Genomic DNA, 19595 nt, shown 5'->3' on the forward strand with positions numbered 1-19595 from the left:
ATACAATTTGAAAACAAGATACAAGCAGGTTTTCCATGAATCTAATAATTTGTTTTGTGTTCTTATATTAAATAATACAGAATGTGGGTTTTGTCCTCTTGAATAGATTTGATAGTACACTCAAATGTGAATCTAGTGAGCTGAAGTGGTTTATAATGTCTTAAAAAATTGTCAGTTAACAAATGCAAATTTATTTTAATTTGCTGTGGGCTAAAATCAAGACAAAACCTTTTGTTAAAGAATTAATTCTTGAAGTAGTGATAGACACCTATATATACTTAGTGAATTTGTTAATTATTGTGTACTTGCTTTGACCATAGTGCCTTAATGCTTTTATTAAACTATTATCCAGCATAGACAGGTAATGGGATTTTCTGGTTATTATAGTTTACCATTTTAAGTATGGATCACCACTTTAAAAAAAAAATTAGAGCACATAAAATTCTGTTTAAGAAAAATTTTGCTCAATATACTTTAATCTTTCTTTTTTTTTTTAACTGTATTTTAATTCAATTTTCAGTTTTTAGTGGTAGGGCCTGCTCTTTAGAATGTTTTATTTTGAATGGAGATTATATTTGGTTTTAAACATTAAGAATTTTGCTTTTGAATATGTGTGTAATAAGGGAGAAAAAAATTATCCTTTAAATATTGACCTGAATTATTTTCAGTGATAATTTTGTTTATATATGATTTATTTCAAAGCATTTTAAGAAGACAAGAGGAAGAAAACAGTTAATTTCATTGGTCAAAAGATTTTGAAGTTATACAGACCTGCATTTGAATTCTAGCTCTGTTCCTTTAACCTCTATGAATCTTGGTACTCTTATCTTTTAGTAGGAATAAATATATACCCATCCCATTGGGCTTTCAGGATTTAATGAGATAATATGTATCAGTACTTAGTACATAGCAGGTAATCAAAAAATAGTAAATATGTTCCTTTAATATTTAATAAATGCTTATTGAATTAAATGTAATATTTAATAAATTTCTTTCTGTTTTTTATGCTTTCATTAATTCAGGGGTATATAATATGATTTTTTTCCCCTTATCTCTTGTTTTTGCTAAGCAAATTGTGGGTATAAAAAAACTGTCATGGGCTTTGTGATTTTTGTCACGGGACGTTTTATGTAGGAAAAATTAAAACACAAAACTTTTTTGTTGTTGTTTCTAGAACTGGGCCAAGGAAAAAGTTATTGGAACAGACTCCGATTTTTGGATACCTGTGAATTTATTATAGAGATCTTTTCCAAATCATTTTTCTGTAAATATTTCTTTCTACCTGCTATTGAACTGACACATGATCCAGTAGCAAATGTAAGGTAGGATACTAATCCAAGAATATATTTGAAAAAATTGTATTTTTTTTAATGTATCTTATTCATGAATAAGAAACTGAGCTATTCAAAAGTGTTTTCTTAGTCTTGAAAATAATCAAGAACTTGTACTCATTTTGAAATTCTTGGTGGTCTTAATTGAGCCTCAGTAGGACTTGAAAGTGTGATTTTTTAACACTGTCTGAGGCCTTTAGTTTATTGGGTTGACAGCTGTAGTCACAGCCAGACTGGCAGGCTTCTCCAGCCATGTGGATACACACACTGATACCAGGAGAAGATTGAGTAGATATGATTAACTTATCTATCTTTTAAGCCTAGAGAAAAAAATAGTTCAAAGTTGGCTTGGAGATCTGTCCATTTTTATAAGCCCATTTACTCAGCAGGGCTGTTTCCAAGTCTTTTTCTTTTCTTTCTCCTTCGTTCAGCGCTCTCACAGTTTTGAAATCCAGTAAATGGTAATTGGATTTGATTAATTAACTGTGAAGTTAAATGAAACAGGACTGAAAATGGCTTGCTTGGAAATTGAAAAAACTGAATAAATTGTATTTTGCTTTTTTTTCTCCCCAAATAAGCATATTAATTTTTTAAAAAAAAGTAGTGGTAAAACATACATAGCATAATGCCATTTTAACCATTTTGTACAATTCAGTGGCATGAAACACACACACACATACACACACAGGGTTTGAGTTATTTGTACATTGCATACTGATTTAAAGAGAATTTTAAACTGTCAGCCATGAGGTTTCTGTGTTTGTGCTCTATGTCGGTGTTCCACGTTTGAGGAACTCACATCCGTAGGAGACACAGTCAGAGTCAAGACTTCCTGAACAGGACTGCAGAGCTCCCTGCTGAGTATTCACATGCCAGCCACGCTTCATGCTCGTTCCATGCTGTGTGACATATGTGCATCTTTTATAAACAACTGATGTGCATTGTAGGCAACGGGTAATCATTTAACACTTTTTAACAGGAAGAATTGGCCAGGCAATAAGCATAGACTAATAGCATAGTTGTTGAGAAAGACATATACCAAGATTTGTCAAAAGATGTTGAAGAGTTCAGCCTGAGAATGTTATGAGCATTATTTAGGAGGAACAAATCTAGATATTGGTTTTATTTTGTAGAGAAAATACAGAAAACATAATAGCATTGGCTTTAGTATTTTGTGCATCTTGCCTGGAAAATCCCATGGATGGAGGAGCCTGGTAGGCTGCAGTCCATGGGGTCGCTACAGTCGGACACGACTGAGGGACTTCACTTTCACTTTCCACCTTCATGCATTGGAGAAGGAAATGGCAATCCACTCCAGTGTTCTTGCCTGGAGAATCCCAGGGACAGGGGAGCCTGGTGGGCTACTGTCTATGGGGTCGCACAGAGTCGGCCACGACTGAAGCGACTTAGCAGCAGCAGCAGCAGCAGCATCTTTCCTGTGCTGTATAAACAAGAGCTAAGGTTTCCTTGACTTGAGATTTAAATTAAAGTGATTTTAAGTAGATTGAAAGACCCTGATGGCAGTTCTTTAGAATTTATCTCTTGGTAAATAGTTAATGGATTCAACCACATTGTAAACCTTTTGCAAATTGAAGTTGTGATTCTAGAAAAGCAGATTCCAACGTGATGAATTATCCCTTATCAGACAGTTCCCAAAAATTATTTGAAAGGGAATGAAATCATCTCTACTCAAGTCAGTGTGACTAGCAGCATAGCATTGACTCTAAGAGAAAGCAACCTGTCAATTCAAAAACCAAATGAAGATGAATATTGCTCTGTGAGTCTTGGTGGTTTTGTTGAGTAAGAGATCATCTGTGTCTTGGTTTTGACTCTCCTGCCTGGGCAGCTGCCAGCCAAAAAAAATGGGTCCAGCTACATCATGTACTCTTGGATGCCAAAGCCTTCGCCCAGCTCTGTAGAGATGGCCGGATAGAATGGAGGCCGCCACAGGCGAGAGAGGCAGGATCATGCAGGTTAGAAGGAGAGCAGCTGGAGCCACACTTCCTGACCTCTATACCAGCTGCGCGTCCAGGCAAATTACAGAACCTCTCTGTGCATCAGTTTCCTTGGTACTTAATTCATGGGGGTGTTCTGAGGAATAAATACCTGAGATAGTGTACATGCAGAGTTTAGCTTACCTGAAAAGTGTGGCCCTTAATTTCAAAATCTTCCTAATCTCCTGGGCCCAGGATTCTCATCGAGTTAAATAATTGCTAAGGCTTGGGTAGCTTCTGTTGAATGTAGGTTTTCTAGATGTGCCTTGGGTTATAAAGAATGAAGTGTGCATGGACTGCTGATTGTTTCTGCTTTTCCTTAAGTGAATGTTGAAAATTTAAATTCATCGAGTCTGGACAATATCAAGGCTAGAAAAAGACTATTGGTATTCAGAGGAGCTTTCTCTTCAGCTGCCAGAAATGAAAACAATTCTCTTTGGGGTAATTGGGACCTCTTAACTAGAAAAAGCATCACCACCATGCTTAGCAGTATCTGTGGTGAGTCCTGAATAAGTGTGAGACTATTATTGCTATGTACAGAGGTGAAAATTCTGGGGAAGAAACATCTTTTGCCTTTTTGGTTAAATAAAAAGCAAATTTTCTTGTATATGAGGAATCCTGTACTGAAGCTCAGCTGAGAAAGCATCCTGAGAACTCCAGGAGTGGGACTTAGTTGTCTCAAGCTTTGGCATAGAAATAAAAAAATAGTATCTGGAGAGTGCTGAGACAAATGAATGAATGAATACAGCAGCCACAAATTAGACAACAGCCCTGACAAAGCAATAGAATTTTAGCTTAGTAAATAGAACATTTCCTGCACCACTTTTTCCTAGAAGGTTGTTTGTTTGTTCCGTTGGTAGGTTGGTTTTTTGTTTGTTTTTTTAACTCTCCTGGATTTCCTCTTACCTGTCTGGAATTCTTCAGTTTGCTTGTTGGTTCCTTATCAGCCCATCTGGACCATGGGGGTGCCATAGAAACTCTCCTCTTATCTCTCCTTCTCAAACTGCATTTGCTGCCTGGGTAATTCTCCGGGCTCCTGGTTGACATAGCATCTATGCTCTGAAGATTCCTGACAGCACATCTCCAGCATGGGCATCCACCCTGGACAGAAGGTTCATCAAGGCAACTGCCCACTGCATTTCCATCAACTACCTAACAGGCTCCTCAGAGTTAATCTATCCAGTTAAGCCCCACCTTCCTCATCCACACTTGCTCTTTCTGCCATCTTCTCCATCTCAGTAAATAACCATTTTGTCTTGCCACTTGCTCAGGTCAGAGCCTTGACCTCCTTTTTGTCATTCCACCTCCAGGCCCTCAGCACATCCTCCTGCTTGTATAAAATATTCAGATGCAAGCCACTTCCCACCGCCTCACTGCTGCTTCTCTGGTTCAAGAACCAGAGTGATGGTGGTGCCACCATCATCTTACTGGATTACTGAATTACTGGATTCTGGCCTGGATTACTGAAAGAGCCTCCCCTATCCTATCCCTTCTGTCCTTGTCCACCTACAGTCTAATCTCAACACAGTAACCAGATAATACTTCCCAAATGTTAAGTTGAATCTTTTTTTTTTTTTTCATTACAAGCTCCTTTATTTATTTTTAGTTTTATTTTATTTTTAAACTTTACAATATTGTATTGGTTTTGCCAAATATCGAAATGAATCCACCACAGGTATACATGTGTTCCCCATCCTGAACCCTCCTCCCTCCTCCCTCCCCATACCATCCCTCTGGGTCGTCCCAGTGCACCAGCCCCAAGCATCCAGTATCGTGCATCGAACCTGGACTGGCGACTCGTTTCATACATGATATTATACATGTTTCAATGCCATTCTCCCAAATCTTCCCACCCTCTCCCTCTCCCACAGAGTCCATAAGGCTGTTCTGTACATCAGTGTCTCTTTTGCTGTCTCGTACACAGGGTTATTGTTACCATCTTTCTAAATTCCATATATATGCGTTAGTATACTGTATTGGTGTTTTTCTTTCTGGCTTACTTCACTCTGTATAATAGGCTCCAGTTTCATCCACCTCATTAGAACTGATTCAAATGTATTCTTTTTAATGGCTGAGTAATACTCCATTGTGTATATGTACCATAGCTTTCTTATCCATTCATCTGCTGATGGACATCTAGGTTGCTTCCATGTCCTGGCTATTATAAACAGTGCTGCGATGAACATTGGGATACACGTGTCTCTTTCCCTTCTGGTTTCCTCAGTGCATATGCCCAGCAGTGGGATTGCTGGATCATAAGGCAGTTCTATTTCCAGTTTTTTAAGGAATCTCCACACTGTTCTCCATAGTGGCTGTACTAGTTTGCATTCCCACCAACAGTGTAAGAGGGTTCCCTTTTCTCCACACCCTCTCCAGCATTTATTGCTTGTATGTGCAGAACCCTCCATGGCTTCTCATTGCTCTCAAAATAAAACCAGTTTCCAATCTGTAGTTGCAAGGCCCTGGATGATCTGACCTCCTATTTCCATACTGAGGCCTCTAGCTAAATTTGTTTTTGCTCTGTTCTCACCACTCTAGCCAGCTTGGGCCAATTTGTTAATTTGGGGCAACTCCTAAGGCAAGCTCCCCTCATAGGGCATTCGCTCTTACTATAACAGTCTTCTCTAGATATTCACATGGGTTAGTCCCCAGTTTACTTTAAGTCTTTGCTTAAATGTCATTTTTTCAGTGAAAGCTTCACAGAAACCCTCTCTGACCACATGTTTGAAACTTGTAACCCCCCTCCTCTGGTACTCCTTCACCTTCTTTCCTTGCTTTATTGTTTTCTGCAGCACTTACGCTGTTTGATGGACATTTTACTCATTTGTTAGAGAAGGAAATGACAGCCCACTCCAGAATTCTTGCCTGGAGAATCCCATGGGCAGAGGAGCCTGACGGGCTACAGTCCGTGGGGTCGCAGAGAATCAGCCACGACTGAGCGACTAACGCTTATTCATTTGTTTATCCTCTCTCCCTACCTGTGGACTAGAATGAAAGCTCTGTGAGGAAGCAGAGAATTGTGTTGATTTTATGCACTGCAATGTCTCAGCACCCAAAGTAATGAGTGCTTGACTCATGTGCCCTCCATAGATATTTACTGCATAATAAACTCTCAAGCTAGCTAAAGCTTGAATTTTCTTTCAAATTCTTGTGACTATTATTCCAGGTTATTAAACTCACTCACAGGTTAATGCTTTTTAATTTATTATAGAATGAAACTTTGCTACTTGTTGCCCAAAGTGAAATCTACTCTGAAGATTCCTGCAGATAAGCATCTACTTCAGCAGTTGGAAATGTGTGTGAGAAAACTCCTCTGTCAAGAAAAAGATAAAGATGTTCTGGCTATTGTAAAAAGAGTAAGTATCCCTCTTGCAATGGCATTTGTCTTTCTTGGGTTAAGATGGGCTTACTCCTTGGAAGGAAAGCTGTGACCAACCTAGATAGCATATTAAAAAGCAGAGACATTACTTTGCCAACAAAGGTCCTTCTAGTCAAGGCTATGGTTTTTCCAGTGGTCGTGTATGGATGCAAGAGTTGGACTGTGAAGAAAGCTGAGCACCGAAGAATTGATGCTTTTGAACTGTGGTGTTGGAGAAGACTCTTGAGAGTCCCTTGGACTGCAAGGAGATCCAACCAGTCCATTCTGAAGATCAGCCCTGGGATTTCTTTGGAAGGAATGATGCTAAAGCATCCAGTACTTTGGCCACCTCATGGGAAGAGTTGACTCACTGGAAAAGACTCTGATGCTGGGAGGGATTGGGGGCAGGAGGAGAAGGGGACGACAGAGGATGAGATGGCTGGATGGCATCACTGACTCGATGGACGTGAGTTTGAGTGAATTCCAGGAGTTGGTGATGGACGGGGAGGCCTGGCACTCTGCGATTCATGGGGTCACAGAGAGTCGGACACTACTGAGCAACTGAACTGAACTGAATCATAGCTTCACTATTTTAACTTGATGGGCTACCAGTAGTATGTTAAAATATTTAAATCATTGCTAGAGTAGTAAGGATTTGGTGGATGTGTGCTCTAACTGAAGAGGGAAGTTCCTTCTAGAAAGCATTTACCTGGTGGCTCAGCTGGTAAAGAATCTACCTGCACTATGGGAGACCTGGGTTCGATCTCCAGCTTGGGAAGATCCCCTAGAGAAGGGCATGTCAACCCATTCCAATATTCTTGCCTGAAGAATCCCCATGGACAGAGGAGCCTTGTGGGCTGTAGTCCATGGGGTCAGAAAGAGTCGGACACGACTGAGTGACTAAGCACAGGGGGCGCTGAAACATTAAGCTTTTATTATTGGTAATATAAGCTCTATGAGAGAGAGCTTGCATTTTAGGTACTCTGTAAATACTTTTCAGCTAATAATGAATGTTTCACTCACAGACTATTTATAAGTGATTATAATTGGTAAGACTTTGTTGGTAAAGTCACCTTTGATAGAAACTTAGCCCTGGGACTTCCCTGGTGGTCCAGTGGCCAAGAATCCACGCTCCCAATGCAGGGGGCCTGGGTTCATTTCCTGTCAGGGAACTACCCACATCCCACAGCTGAGACCTGGCATAGCCAGCTAGCTAGGAACTTAGCCATGAAAGGATTAGAAGGGCCTTCAGTGACCTGTTTGACTTTGCAGAAGCTCTGGACCTAGAAATGTTAGGTATCAGCTTAAGATCTTATTAGTAAGTGGCAGCTTCAGGGCTGGAATGGAGACCCCTTACCCCTTTTCACTTCATGGGAAATAGATGGGGAAACAGTGGAAACAGTGTCAGACTTTATTTTTTTGGGCTCCAAAATCACTGCAGATGGTGACTGCAGCCATGAAATTTAAAGACGCTTACTCCTTGGAAGGAAAGTTATGTCCAACCTAGATAGCATATTCAAAAGCAGAGACATTACTTTGCCAACAAAGGTCTGTCTAGTCAAGGCTATGGTTTTTCCTGTGGTCATGTATGGATGTGAGAGTTGGACTGTGAAGAAAGCTGAGCGCCGAAGAATTGATGTTTTTGAACTGTGGTGTAGGAGAAGACTCTTGAGAGTCCCTTGGACTGCAAGGAGATCCAACCAGTCCATTCTAAAGGAGATCAGTTCTGGGTGTTCTTTGGAAGGACTGATGCTAAAGCTGAAACTCCGATACTTTGGCCACCTCATGCAAAGAGTTGACTCATTGGAAAAGACCCTGATGCTGGGAGGGATTGGGGGCAGGAGGAGAAGGGGACGACAGAGGATGAGATGGCTGGATGGTATCACTGACTCGATGGACGTGAGTCTGGGTGAACTCCGGGAGTTGGTGATAGGCAGGGAGGCCTGGCGTGCTGCTATTCATGGGGTCACAAAGAGTCAGACACAACTGAGCAACTGAACTGAACTGCCCCTTTTCAACTATGTAACATTGTGTTTTATGGCTTTTTTGTTAGGTTTTTTTAAGCCTGTGATCTTATATGGATTGTTTGGCAGTGTTTAACACTGAAACAGTAAACATTTGGGTTAGTGAAGTCAAACTTGAAAATACTTTACAATCTTTAAAACCTTTTTTGCCAAACATTTACCTAATGTTTTTATGAGATTAAGTCAAGTTGTTATTTCTATGAATCTGAATGTGGAATTCAGGATACATAGTTTTTGAGCCTTTATTTGTAGTGAGAGAAATGAATTTATTAATGTTATCAGCAACTTGGTGTCAGTGATGGGGGGTAGGGGAAGGAGAACCCTTTTATTTTCTTTTCTTTTTTCTAGAGACCCTTGCGATGTTGCATAAGAAGCTTTTTTAAAAAGTGATTTGATAACTTAGTATTAATTAGTATAATTTTATTTTACTGAAATGTAAATTCTCCTTTCATTAACTGAAATAATCAGAGATACTCAGAATCTGGACATACATCTAAATCTAAAAACATAGATATACATACATTTGTTTTTACCAGATATTTCTGTCTTTACCATTTAATTACAGAAGTATAGGCAATGGTGTTAACTTTCAAAATAGTAAACGTGAGACAGTTACTTTTTAAAATAATTAGTTAATTTGGCTGCATCGGGTCTTAGTTGCCCGTGTAAGATCTCCCCTGTGGTGTGTGGGCTTAGTCGCCCAGCAGCATGTGGGATCTTAGTTTCCTGACCGGAGACTGAACTTGTGTCCCGTGCATCCAGAGGGGGATTCTTAACCCCTACCCACCAGGCAAGTTCCAGTTACTTTTTTGAGAGTATTTATAAACTGAAGAGATAACTCAAGCTGATCCCATTAAATTGGGGCAAAATGCTATAATTAAATAGATTACTGAATGGATTATTCAGGACTACAGTTATTTTAAGAACATTGCACATGAGGAAGTCATTCTGTCTCCTAAAAATTCTGTACTATAATGTTTATCAGACTGACGTATTGGTGTGGGAACCCCTCAGGAAGCTATTCAAAGCCTTGCAATAAAAATGAAATAGCTTAGTCTGGTCAGTTTTTTTAAGATGAAAAATCATTTCATTTAAAAGGGATATTTCATGGTGTGAATTGCAACATTTTCATAAATTTCAGCATAAAAATAAAACCAAATAAATACTATGTTTGCAATCGATAGCTTTGGGCATGTGAATAAATGTACTTATATCTTGACCATCAGAGTTATTCCTATAAAGAAGTACTGTCTTCTGTCAGAGATAGAACCCTGGATTAGATGGGCCAGTGTTTGATTGAAATAATTTATTTCAGACAGTGTATTCTGAAAGACATAAATTAAGAGAATGCTTTCAGAGCAAAGTATTTTCTATTCATTAGAATGTCATAAGGATCAAAAGTTTCTGTGGAAAGGAACCAAGAATATTAAACCAAATGGTAGCCAGCTTCATATGTATTTAGCCAAAAGATTTTTTTAATTTCAAAAATTATATTTCTGAACATTCAGGAAAGAGTGGCACAGGGAGTTATTAGAAAATAGTTAAATTGCATGTATTTAGTATTTAAAAGAATCCTGTAGACCTGCTTTTCTTAAGGTTAAAAACTTTTAAAGTTTAAATTGATCCTGGTATTAATATGTGAAGTGAAGTAGCTCAGTTGTGTCCGACTCTGTAGCCCCATGGACTGTAGCCTACCAGGTTCCTCCACCCATGGGATTTTCCAGGCAAGAGTAGTGGAGTGGGTTGCCATTTCCTTCTCCAGGGGATCTTCCCCACCCAGGGATTCAAGCCGGGTCTCCCACATTGTAGGCAGACGCTTTACCATCTGACCCACCAGGGAAATCCTGGTATTAATGTATAGTGGCTGATTAAAAGTCAGCACAGAGTTAAGAAGAACTTTAAAGGTTTTTTAATTTAGCCTTTCACATAGTGGAGAAATCTCTTCTTTGAACCTCTGTCTAGAAAAGGAATCTTTTTGAGAAATGAGTAGTCGATTTAATTGCTGTTGAATTATTTTAAAACATTTTCTTTGCAGACCGTGTTAGAGTTGGACAGAATGGAAATGTCCATGGATGCTGTAAGTATACTCCCTTTACCTTGTGTGGAAAGGAATCTTTAAAAATTGGCAGAGACTCATCATTACTGTTTCACAATTTCATTTTAAACTTTAAACTTAGTTTCAGAAAAAGTTTTATGAGAAAGATTTGTTGGATCAAGAGAAAGAAAGAGAAGAACTACTTCTTTTGGAAATGGTATGTGTTCACATGCATACACACCTACTTCTTTCTGACCAGTATTAACTGTGCTGTTATTAAACTTAGTAAATTATTTCAGTATCACGCTACTTTTACTTTCTCTATAAATAACTAAAGAAGAGTCCTAATCTTTTGAAATATGTTCTTTCATGAACTGGAAGAAAAACTACATTTGAAAGCCTTTTAAAAAATACCTTCTTGAAGTATATTGACTTATGATTAACTGCAAATGCTTAATGTGTACAATTTGGTGAATTTTGACATGGACATATCCATGAAACCAGCATATAAAATACCAAACATTGCTGTTCCCTCAAAAATTTTGTTGTGCCCCTTTGTGATCTACAACTAATGAACTGAATCATTTATTAGTACTTTGTGGGTCATGCTTCTCTCCATCAGCATAATTCTTTTGAGATTCTTCTACGTTGTTGTGTATATGAAGAGATCACTCCTTTTTATTTCTAAATAGTAGCCAGACTATGGATATACCACCATGTTTTTGCATGCATGCTAAGTCGCTTCAGTTGTGTCCAACTCTTGGTGACCCCATCTATAGCCCACCAGGCTCTTCTGTCCATGGGATTCTCCAGGCAAGAATACTGAAGTGGATTGCCTTTCCCTTCTCCAGGTGATCTTCCGACCCAGGGATCAAACCCGCATCTCTTACATCTCCTGCATTGGCAGGCAGGTTCCTTACCACTAGCGCCACCTGGAAAGTCACTTACCATGTGTTATATCCCTTCCTTAATGGACATTTGGGTTACTTCTAGCTTGGGAATATCAGTGAAGAAGTCTCTGAGTGGATGTATACTTGGATTTCTTTGGGAAAATAACCTAGGAGTTGAATGCACGGATCATATGTTAAAGTATGCTTAACTTAAAAACAGAGACTGTTTTGCAAAGTAACTGCACCATTTTACACCCCCACTGACTGTGGTGGAGAACTTCAGTTACCTCATATCCTCTGTAATGCTTGTTAGAGTGAGGGTGTAATGGTATTTCATTGCAATTTCAGATTGTATATCCCTGATGCCTAATGAGGCTGAGCATCTTTGCCTTTGTGTATTGGCCATCCTTATATCTTAGTTGATGAAGTCTATTTTCAGATTTTAAAGTGGGTTGTTTCTCTTTTTATTATCAAGTTGTAAGAGTTCTTCATAAACTCTGAATACAATTCCTTTGTCAGATACACATTTTATGAATATTTTCTTAGAGTCTGTGCTTCTTTTTTCATTTACTTAATGGTATCTTTTGAAGGGGTTTCCCTGGTGGCTCAGACGGTAAAGTGTCTGCCTGCAATGCGGGAGACCTGGGTTCGTTTCCTGGGTTGGGAAGATCCCCTGGAGAAGGAAATAGCAATCCACTCCAGCACTCTTGCCTGGAAAATCCCATGGACGGAGGAGCCTGACAGGCTACAGTCCATGGGGTTGCAAAGAGTTGGATACGACTGAGATATTTTTAATATTGATCAAGTGCAACTTATATCCGTGTTTTCTCTTAGCATAGTTCATGCTTTTTTTGTACCCAAGAATCCTTTGAAAGTGAAAGTGAAGTCATTCAGTCATGTCCAACTCGTTGCGACCTCATGGACTGTAGTCTATCAGGCTCCTCCATCCATGGGATTCTCCAGGCAAGAATACTGGAGTGGGTTGCCATTTCCTTCTCCAGGGGATCTTTTCAACCCAGGGATTGAACCCAGGTCTCCTGCATTGCAGGCAGACGCTTTTACCTTTTGAGTCACCAGAGGAAGCCCTTAGTCTATCCCCAAATTATAAAGACTTTTTCCTGTTTTTTTCTAGGAATTTTAGTTTTAGGTTTTACATTTAGGTCTGTGAATCATTCCAAGTTACTTTTGTGTATTTTTTCTGACTAAGCAGTTATTCTAGCACCATTTGTGGAAAGCTGGCTTTTCCCCATTGAATTGCTTTAGCACCTTTTTTGTTTTTTTAATCAGTTGTTCATAGGTGTGTATATGTGTGTGTGTGTCTCTGCTTAGGGACTCACTATTTCATTCCACTGATTTTTATGTTTGTCTTTCTGGGCATTCTAAACTGCCTTGAACACTGTGTAGTAATTCTTAAACTCAGGTAGGGTCAGTTCTCAAACTTATTATTTTAAGTTGCTTTGGCCAGTTGAGGCCTTCTGCATTTTGATACAAAGTTTAGAATCAGTTTGTCAATTTCTAAAAAGCCTGAAATTTTAGTTAGAATTGTGTTAATTATCACTGATCTGTAGATCAATTTGGAAAATTGCCATCTAAACTTTATGAGTCTTCTCATGATTGGTTTATTTAGTCTTTACTTTTCTTCTCAGTAGTTTTGGTAGTCTCAAGTATAGAGTTCAAGGAAGTCTTTTGTTAGATTTATTTCTAGTATATTATGTTTCTTGGCATTGTGGATGGAATTGTAAGTTTAAATTTTGCTTTCTAGTTTTTTGTTGCTGGAGCTTAAGAATACTGTTGATTGGGAGGGAGGTGGGAGGGGGGTTCAGGATGGGGAACACGTGTACACCCATGGCAGATGCATGTTGATGTATGGCAAAACCAATACAATATTGTAAAGTAAAAAAAATAATAATAAAAATTAAAAAAAAAAAGAATACTGTTGATTTTTGTATATCAGCCTTGTATTTTGCAGACATGCTGTTTTCTTATTTGTTCTAGAAGTTGGTTTTTAGATTTAATCAGACATTCTACCTGAGGAAAGCTTTCTTATCTTTCTTTGTCATCTTGAGGAAAGCTTTCTTATCTCTCCTTGCTGTTCTTTGGAACTCTACATTCAAATGAGGATATCTTTCCTTTTCTCCTTTGCCTTTTGCTTCTCTTCTTTTCTCAGCTATTTGTAAGGTCTCCTCAGACAACCATTTTGCCTTTTTGCTTTTGTTTTTCTTGAGGATGGTCTTGATCACTGCCTCCTGTACAATGTTACAACCCTCCGTCCATAATTCTTCAGGCACTTTGCCCATCAGATCTAATCCCTTGAATTTATTTGTCACTTCCACTGTATAATTGTAAGGGATTTGGTTTGATTTAGGTCATACCTGAATGGTCTAGTGGTTTTCCCTGTTTCTCAGAGTGAATAATCTCTGAATTTTGCAATAAGGATTTCATAATCTGAGCCACAGTCATCTCCTGGTCTTATTTTTGCTGACTGCATAGAACTTCTCCATCTTCAGCTCTAATGAGTATAATCAATCTAATTTCAGTATTGACCATCTGGGCATGTCCATGTGTAGAGTCTTCTCCTGTGTTGTTGGAAGAGTGTGTTTGCTATGACCAGTGCGTTTTCTTGGCAAAGCTCTGTTAGCCTTTGCCCTGTTTCATTTTGTACTCCAAAGCCAAACTTGCTTGTTACTCCAGGTATCGCTTGACTTCCTACTTTTGCATTCCAGTCCCCTGTGATGAAAAGAACATCTTTTTTTGGTGTTAGTTCTAGAAGGTCTTGTAGGTTATTATAGAACCATCATCCATTGCTTAGACCCAAGTTTCCCTCTCGTTTTTTTTCCCCTTCAGCCTGAAGAATGGAGTGCAAGTATTTTTAGACAGATTATCTTAGTTTTCCTTTATCTAAAATTTTTGATAAATTTTATCAAAATTCATCTTATTTTTGCCTTCCTCTTTGAGGGATATTTTTATTGAATACTAAGTTTGCAAGCCTTTTTTCATACTGTACTTAAAAGAGTTATTTCTGTCTTTGTTCTGGTCTCTCTAGTATCTGATAAAATATCTGCTCTCATTTGAATTATTGTTCTTTGTATAATGTTGTTTGTCTCTGACTACTTCCAAGGTATTTTTTTGTTTTTTAGCAGTTTGATTTTGATATTTTTAGGCATGATTTGCTTCATATTTATCCTGTTTTGGATTTGTTGAGCTTCATGAATCTGTAAACATGTATCATTTCCCCAATTTGGGAAGGTTTGACCCGTTGTTTAAATATATCTTCTGTCCCCTGTTGCTCACTCTTATATTTCTGGGTCAATAATTATACACGTGTTAGATCTTTTGATATCATCCCACAGGTCCGTAAGGCTTTATTCTTTCTCTTTTTTCCTCCTTAAACTCTGCTTCTCAGAGTGAATAATCTCTGTTGATCCATCTTCAATGTCACCAATTCTTTTCCTGCCTTCTCCATTTGGCTATTGAGACCATCCAGTGGTTTTAAAGTTTCCAGTACTGTGTTTTTCAGTTATAATATTCCCATTTATTTTATTATATTGTCTATTTCTCTACAAAAAATTGTGCTGTGAGATTAAAAACTTAAGTGGAAATCCTCTGAAAAGCGATTGTGTTATTCAGCAGTCTAAAACAAAGATTAGAGCTCAGGATAGTCAGTGGTAGACGTTGCAAAGAGTAAACAGGCTCTAAAAATTTTAGGACTTGTAATTTATTATAAGTTATACAAGTTATTAATAAGTTATATAACTTGGTTATTAATAACTTATATAACTTATAACTTTAGGACTTAATAACCTAAACCCAAGACAAAAATCAGAGACTAGAAAAAGATTCACAGATGATCCTACTATTAGAGTTACCCAACGAGGACTTCAAGATAATTGTGATTAATATGATTACATAGTAGAGGAAAAGATAAAACAAATGGCACTACTTCTTAAGCTCACTTAGCAATATTTTTCAGCTTTGCATGTTTTATTTTCAGTTTTATAATTTTTATTTAATAGTTTTTTATGCAGTCCAAGTCTATGTGGAATTTTTTGTCTGTTTTCTCTTTTCATTTTACACTTGTTCTTGAAAAGAATGTGTACTCTCCATTGTTGACTGTAGTGTTCTGTACATGTTGGTCATGTCATGTTTGTTCAGAACTGATATGAGTTATCTTGGTTATTCTGTTGGGATAAAGAAGACTTTGAGCTTCGTAACATTTTGTTTCTTGGTCTGGGAGCTGATTATATGGGTGTGTTCATTTTGGGAAAATTTACTGAGCTGTATACTTACAGTTTGTGTACTTTCTCTATGTGTATTATACTTCAATCAAAATTTAAATAATATCTACAAAATTTTTTTTTCTCTTAGGCTTTTAAAAGAAGGGTGTTGTTTTTTCACTTATCAGTTAGAAATGGAAAGGGCCAATAGTACCAATATTTTGCTGATGAGAATTAGTGAATGAAAGTGAAGTGAAAGTGTTTGTGACACAGTCGTGTCCAACTCTTTATGACCCCATGGACTATAAACCCCAGGCGGCTCTGTCCATGGAATTCTCTAGGCAAGAGTACTGGAGTGGTTTGCTGTTCCCTTCTCCAGGGGGTCTTCCCGACCCAGGGATGAAACCTGGGTCTCCTGCATTGCAGGCAGATTCTCTACCATCTGAAAGGCTTATTGCAACAGTGATACCAAATTCATTGTTTTATCTTGACAGCCCTCCAAGGGCACAATTCCGTAGATGTAAAAAAAATCTGAAAGAACTGTGACTTCTTTAGATACCAATTTTGAAAAAAAATTACTTCTGTTAGGTATTTTTGTGAACTGTATTTTTATATCTCTAAAGCTTAGAGTAATTTCTAATTAGAATAGTTTTCTAAATCTACTTATGCTTGTTAAATAATTAATTCAACGGAAGCATACCTCCTTGCTATACTTTAATAGTTTAGATCGGATAATGAATCCTCCTAGAAGCATTATACTTTGCGTACTCTGTTGCTTTATGTCTCACTTTTAATTGGACATAAGGGAATGTAGTATTTTAATCATAGCTCTGCCAGTATCTTTATCTAGAGTTCTGTTGCCACTTTTGTCTTCTCTGAAATTTTTGTCATCAAGAAAGGCAAGATTGCATTTTTTTCCTTCTAGATTGAGTTGGTTGGTGTAGTGTATTCTTGGTTATTAAAATATTCATAGCTTTGGGACTTTGAAATGGTGAATAATCATGATGTGTGAAACAACATGATGCATAACTGTATGATCTTAATTACATAAAAATGGATGCTTAGTTATGAAAATACACAAATGAGACCTGGGAGGACACGTCGAACGGTAAACTGCTTGTGACTGTGAATGACTTTGCTTTTTGCTTCTTGTGTTTTTTTGGTTGCCTATTATGCACATGTTAACTTTTAATAAATAAATGTTATTTTAGAAACCTTAAAAAAGTAAACCTACTTATGCTTACCTTTAATACTAAGGTGCTGTTTTATTAATAGGAGCAATTAGAAAAAGAGAAGCAACAAAATGATGGAAGGCCCATGAGTGATAAAACCTTTGAAAAGAAACGTAAGTACTTTTGCCACATCCTCACCACCAAGGTACATAATTGACGTTATATCCCAGCATTCTGAAAGGCCATGCTGAGTTGTTTTTTTTTTTAATTTTTAAAATATGTACTTGTTTGTTTATTTTTTAATTGAAGGATAATTGCTTTACAGAATTTTGTTAGTTTCTGCCAAATATCAACATGAATCAGCTATAGGTATACATATGTCCTCTCCCTCTTGAACCTCCCTATGCTAAGGTTTTAATTTTATGTGGAAAATCACTTTCTTTGGTTTATCAAAAGTTGTTCTCATAAATGGATGCTAACTGATACAGATCCTCACCAATAAATAAATGGTGAGGATCAGTGCAGAGGTTCAGATCCTTCAAAGGAAAGTTTGAAGTTTGATAATAGCAATAAGATTGTGAAATTGATCACTGAGTAACTAAGAATGAAATATTTAAATATATAAAGAATAAGATTTGGGAAATAGTGCTGCTTAGTGAGAGAAAGTGGTTCATAGTCTCTGTGTTGTCTTGTGTGTATGGAGATTAATCAGAGGAATTTGTAACACTTAAAACAGAGTTTGTTTTAGGTAGAGACTCTAAGACACCAACAAGTCTGCCCAAGAACATCCCCATTTCTGTTCCTGGATCCTCCTCTGCCACCCCATCCACAAGTAAGAAACTGGTTTTTGTGTCTGCTTTTTTCCTTTTATAAATGATAATTACAAGGAAGTCACTCTATGAGATATGAGATATTGTTTGAAAAGCTCTAGTTTTCTTTTACTTTGTTTGGTGCTTCTTAATGGGCAGTAAAGTAAGAAATACTCCAGTCAGGTCAAACCAAGGCAGGGAAGCCACCCGCTCAGTGTGGTACTCACAGTGGTGGGAGCTGGAGAGGGAATGGGGTTGGGGCAGCTGAGGATGAACTGATGAACTAAATAATTGCATTTGCCTTCTGTTTGTTACTCTAGGTAAAGAAATCAAGAAATCTAAATTGATTCGAAGCCAGTCTTTTAATAATCAAGCTTTTCATGCAAAATATGGCAACTTAGACAAATGTACTACTAGGTATGATCTGTCAGCTCTTCACATTCTGACTTAATTTTTATTTTAACACATCTTTATGTGAGATGTTTACATTATTATATAAAATTGGAATTAATTTTGAGGTTTTTCATAGGTGAACAATAAGTTACCATCTATAAAAATTTGATGTTAAGGAAAATAATAGTCTTACCAATTTGCATAAGAACAGTTATCCTGGAATTCTAGGAAGACTGCTTCCCCGATCCTGTGTAACACATCATGGAATCTGTATATCGTTTTATGAGGAGAGTGGTGCTCTATCACATGTGCCACACAGCTTCTAAATGGGTGTGGACATGCCCCATTCACTGAATAGATGTGATAGCCATTTGCTGTTTGTGTTGTTTCTGTCCATGAAGAAACCGCTGGCCTCTTTCTGTGGTAAAATGGTCACAACAGAGTTCTCCTGACTGTGGTTGTACATCTAGTCTCCCTTTTGGCCCAGTAGACAAAATTATAAACAGTTAAGATTAGGGGAGAATCAGTATAAATTAAATGACCATGACTCTTATATATAGTATACATATAGTAAATATGTAACAGCTGCAAATCAGTCAGCAAGCAAAGTAATTTTAAGGAACCGTAAATGTCTTCAAAACTCTTTATCAAGAAAAAGACTATGTTATGGAAAAAATGTTTTTTCTTTTGTTTTTTTAAACATTTTTATTAAAAAATTGAAAAAAAAAAAGCTTAATCTGGATGTGTTTCAGCTATGCTTTTGGACATTATTGGTAGAATTATTTACAGTTCCTAGCCAATAGGGTGATCTCAAGATGGGCAAAAGAGAATAGAACTAAAGATGTATTATTCCTAGGAAAATTTTATCTCTATTACCTGTTTTGGCTGCGTATCAAAAGAAAAACTGTTATTCTGATGTAGCAGAAGTTTAAGGAAATGCTTTTAACTTAAAGTAATTGTTGTGAGGTGTGGAATGTAAAAAATAAATGAGAAAAGTAGTAAGCATGTTTCATAACAAGTAGAGGAAAGCATTAAGGAAAAGTTAGGAAAGACCAAGTGTTATTTTCTGATCAGTGGCTGAGGCTGAAAGATACATTTTCTTGTATTTTTAACTAAATCATGTTCTTTTCTAGTAAAAGTTCTACAGCAGCATATACACCTTCTGTCTCAGGTTTATCAAAGACTTCTATGATTTCACTAACTGGTAAGTAGAAATCTGAGCTCTTCAAATAATTATTAAATTTAATAAAATACAGTTTTCTTTAAATGACTCATTTCTTTATTTCTAGATACAGTGTCCCCAAATTTATGTCTGTATCAAATAGCAAAGAAACTTTCCCCTAGCAATTAAAATGCTTGACAATACTATTTTGTT

General features: G+C 37.4%; 1 protein-coding gene across 5 annotated transcripts in view; it reads left to right on the forward strand.

Moving 5' to 3' along the window:
• The window catches only part of PPP4R4 (protein phosphatase 4 regulatory subunit 4), a 103924-nt gene that overhangs the window by 73787 nt on the left and 10542 nt on the right, over positions 1-19595 (forward strand). For 2 of the 5 annotated variants that reach the window (XM_070357889.1, XM_070357893.1), the window contains 8 exons: positions 1175-1322; positions 6537-6681; positions 10743-10784; positions 10885-10959; positions 17122-17191; positions 17755-17850; positions 18148-18244; positions 19354-19424. In XM_070357889.1, the coding sequence (XP_070213990.1) occupies positions 1175-1322; positions 6537-6681; positions 10743-10784; positions 10885-10959; positions 17122-17191; positions 17755-17850; positions 18148-18244; positions 19354-19424 (744 nt within the window). The remainder of the gene's footprint in view (positions 1-1174; positions 1323-6536; positions 6682-10742; positions 10785-10884; positions 10960-17121; positions 17192-17754; positions 17851-18147; positions 18245-19353; positions 19425-19595) is intronic. The other 3 variants (XM_070357890.1, XM_070357891.1, XM_070357892.1) reach the window with 3 other exon arrangements.

This window comes from Bos mutus, chromosome 21, assembly GCF_027580195.1.
Source record: "Bos mutus isolate GX-2022 chromosome 21, NWIPB_WYAK_1.1, whole genome shotgun sequence".
NCBI classification, from domain to species: Eukaryota; Metazoa; Chordata; class Mammalia; order Artiodactyla; family Bovidae; genus Bos; species Bos mutus.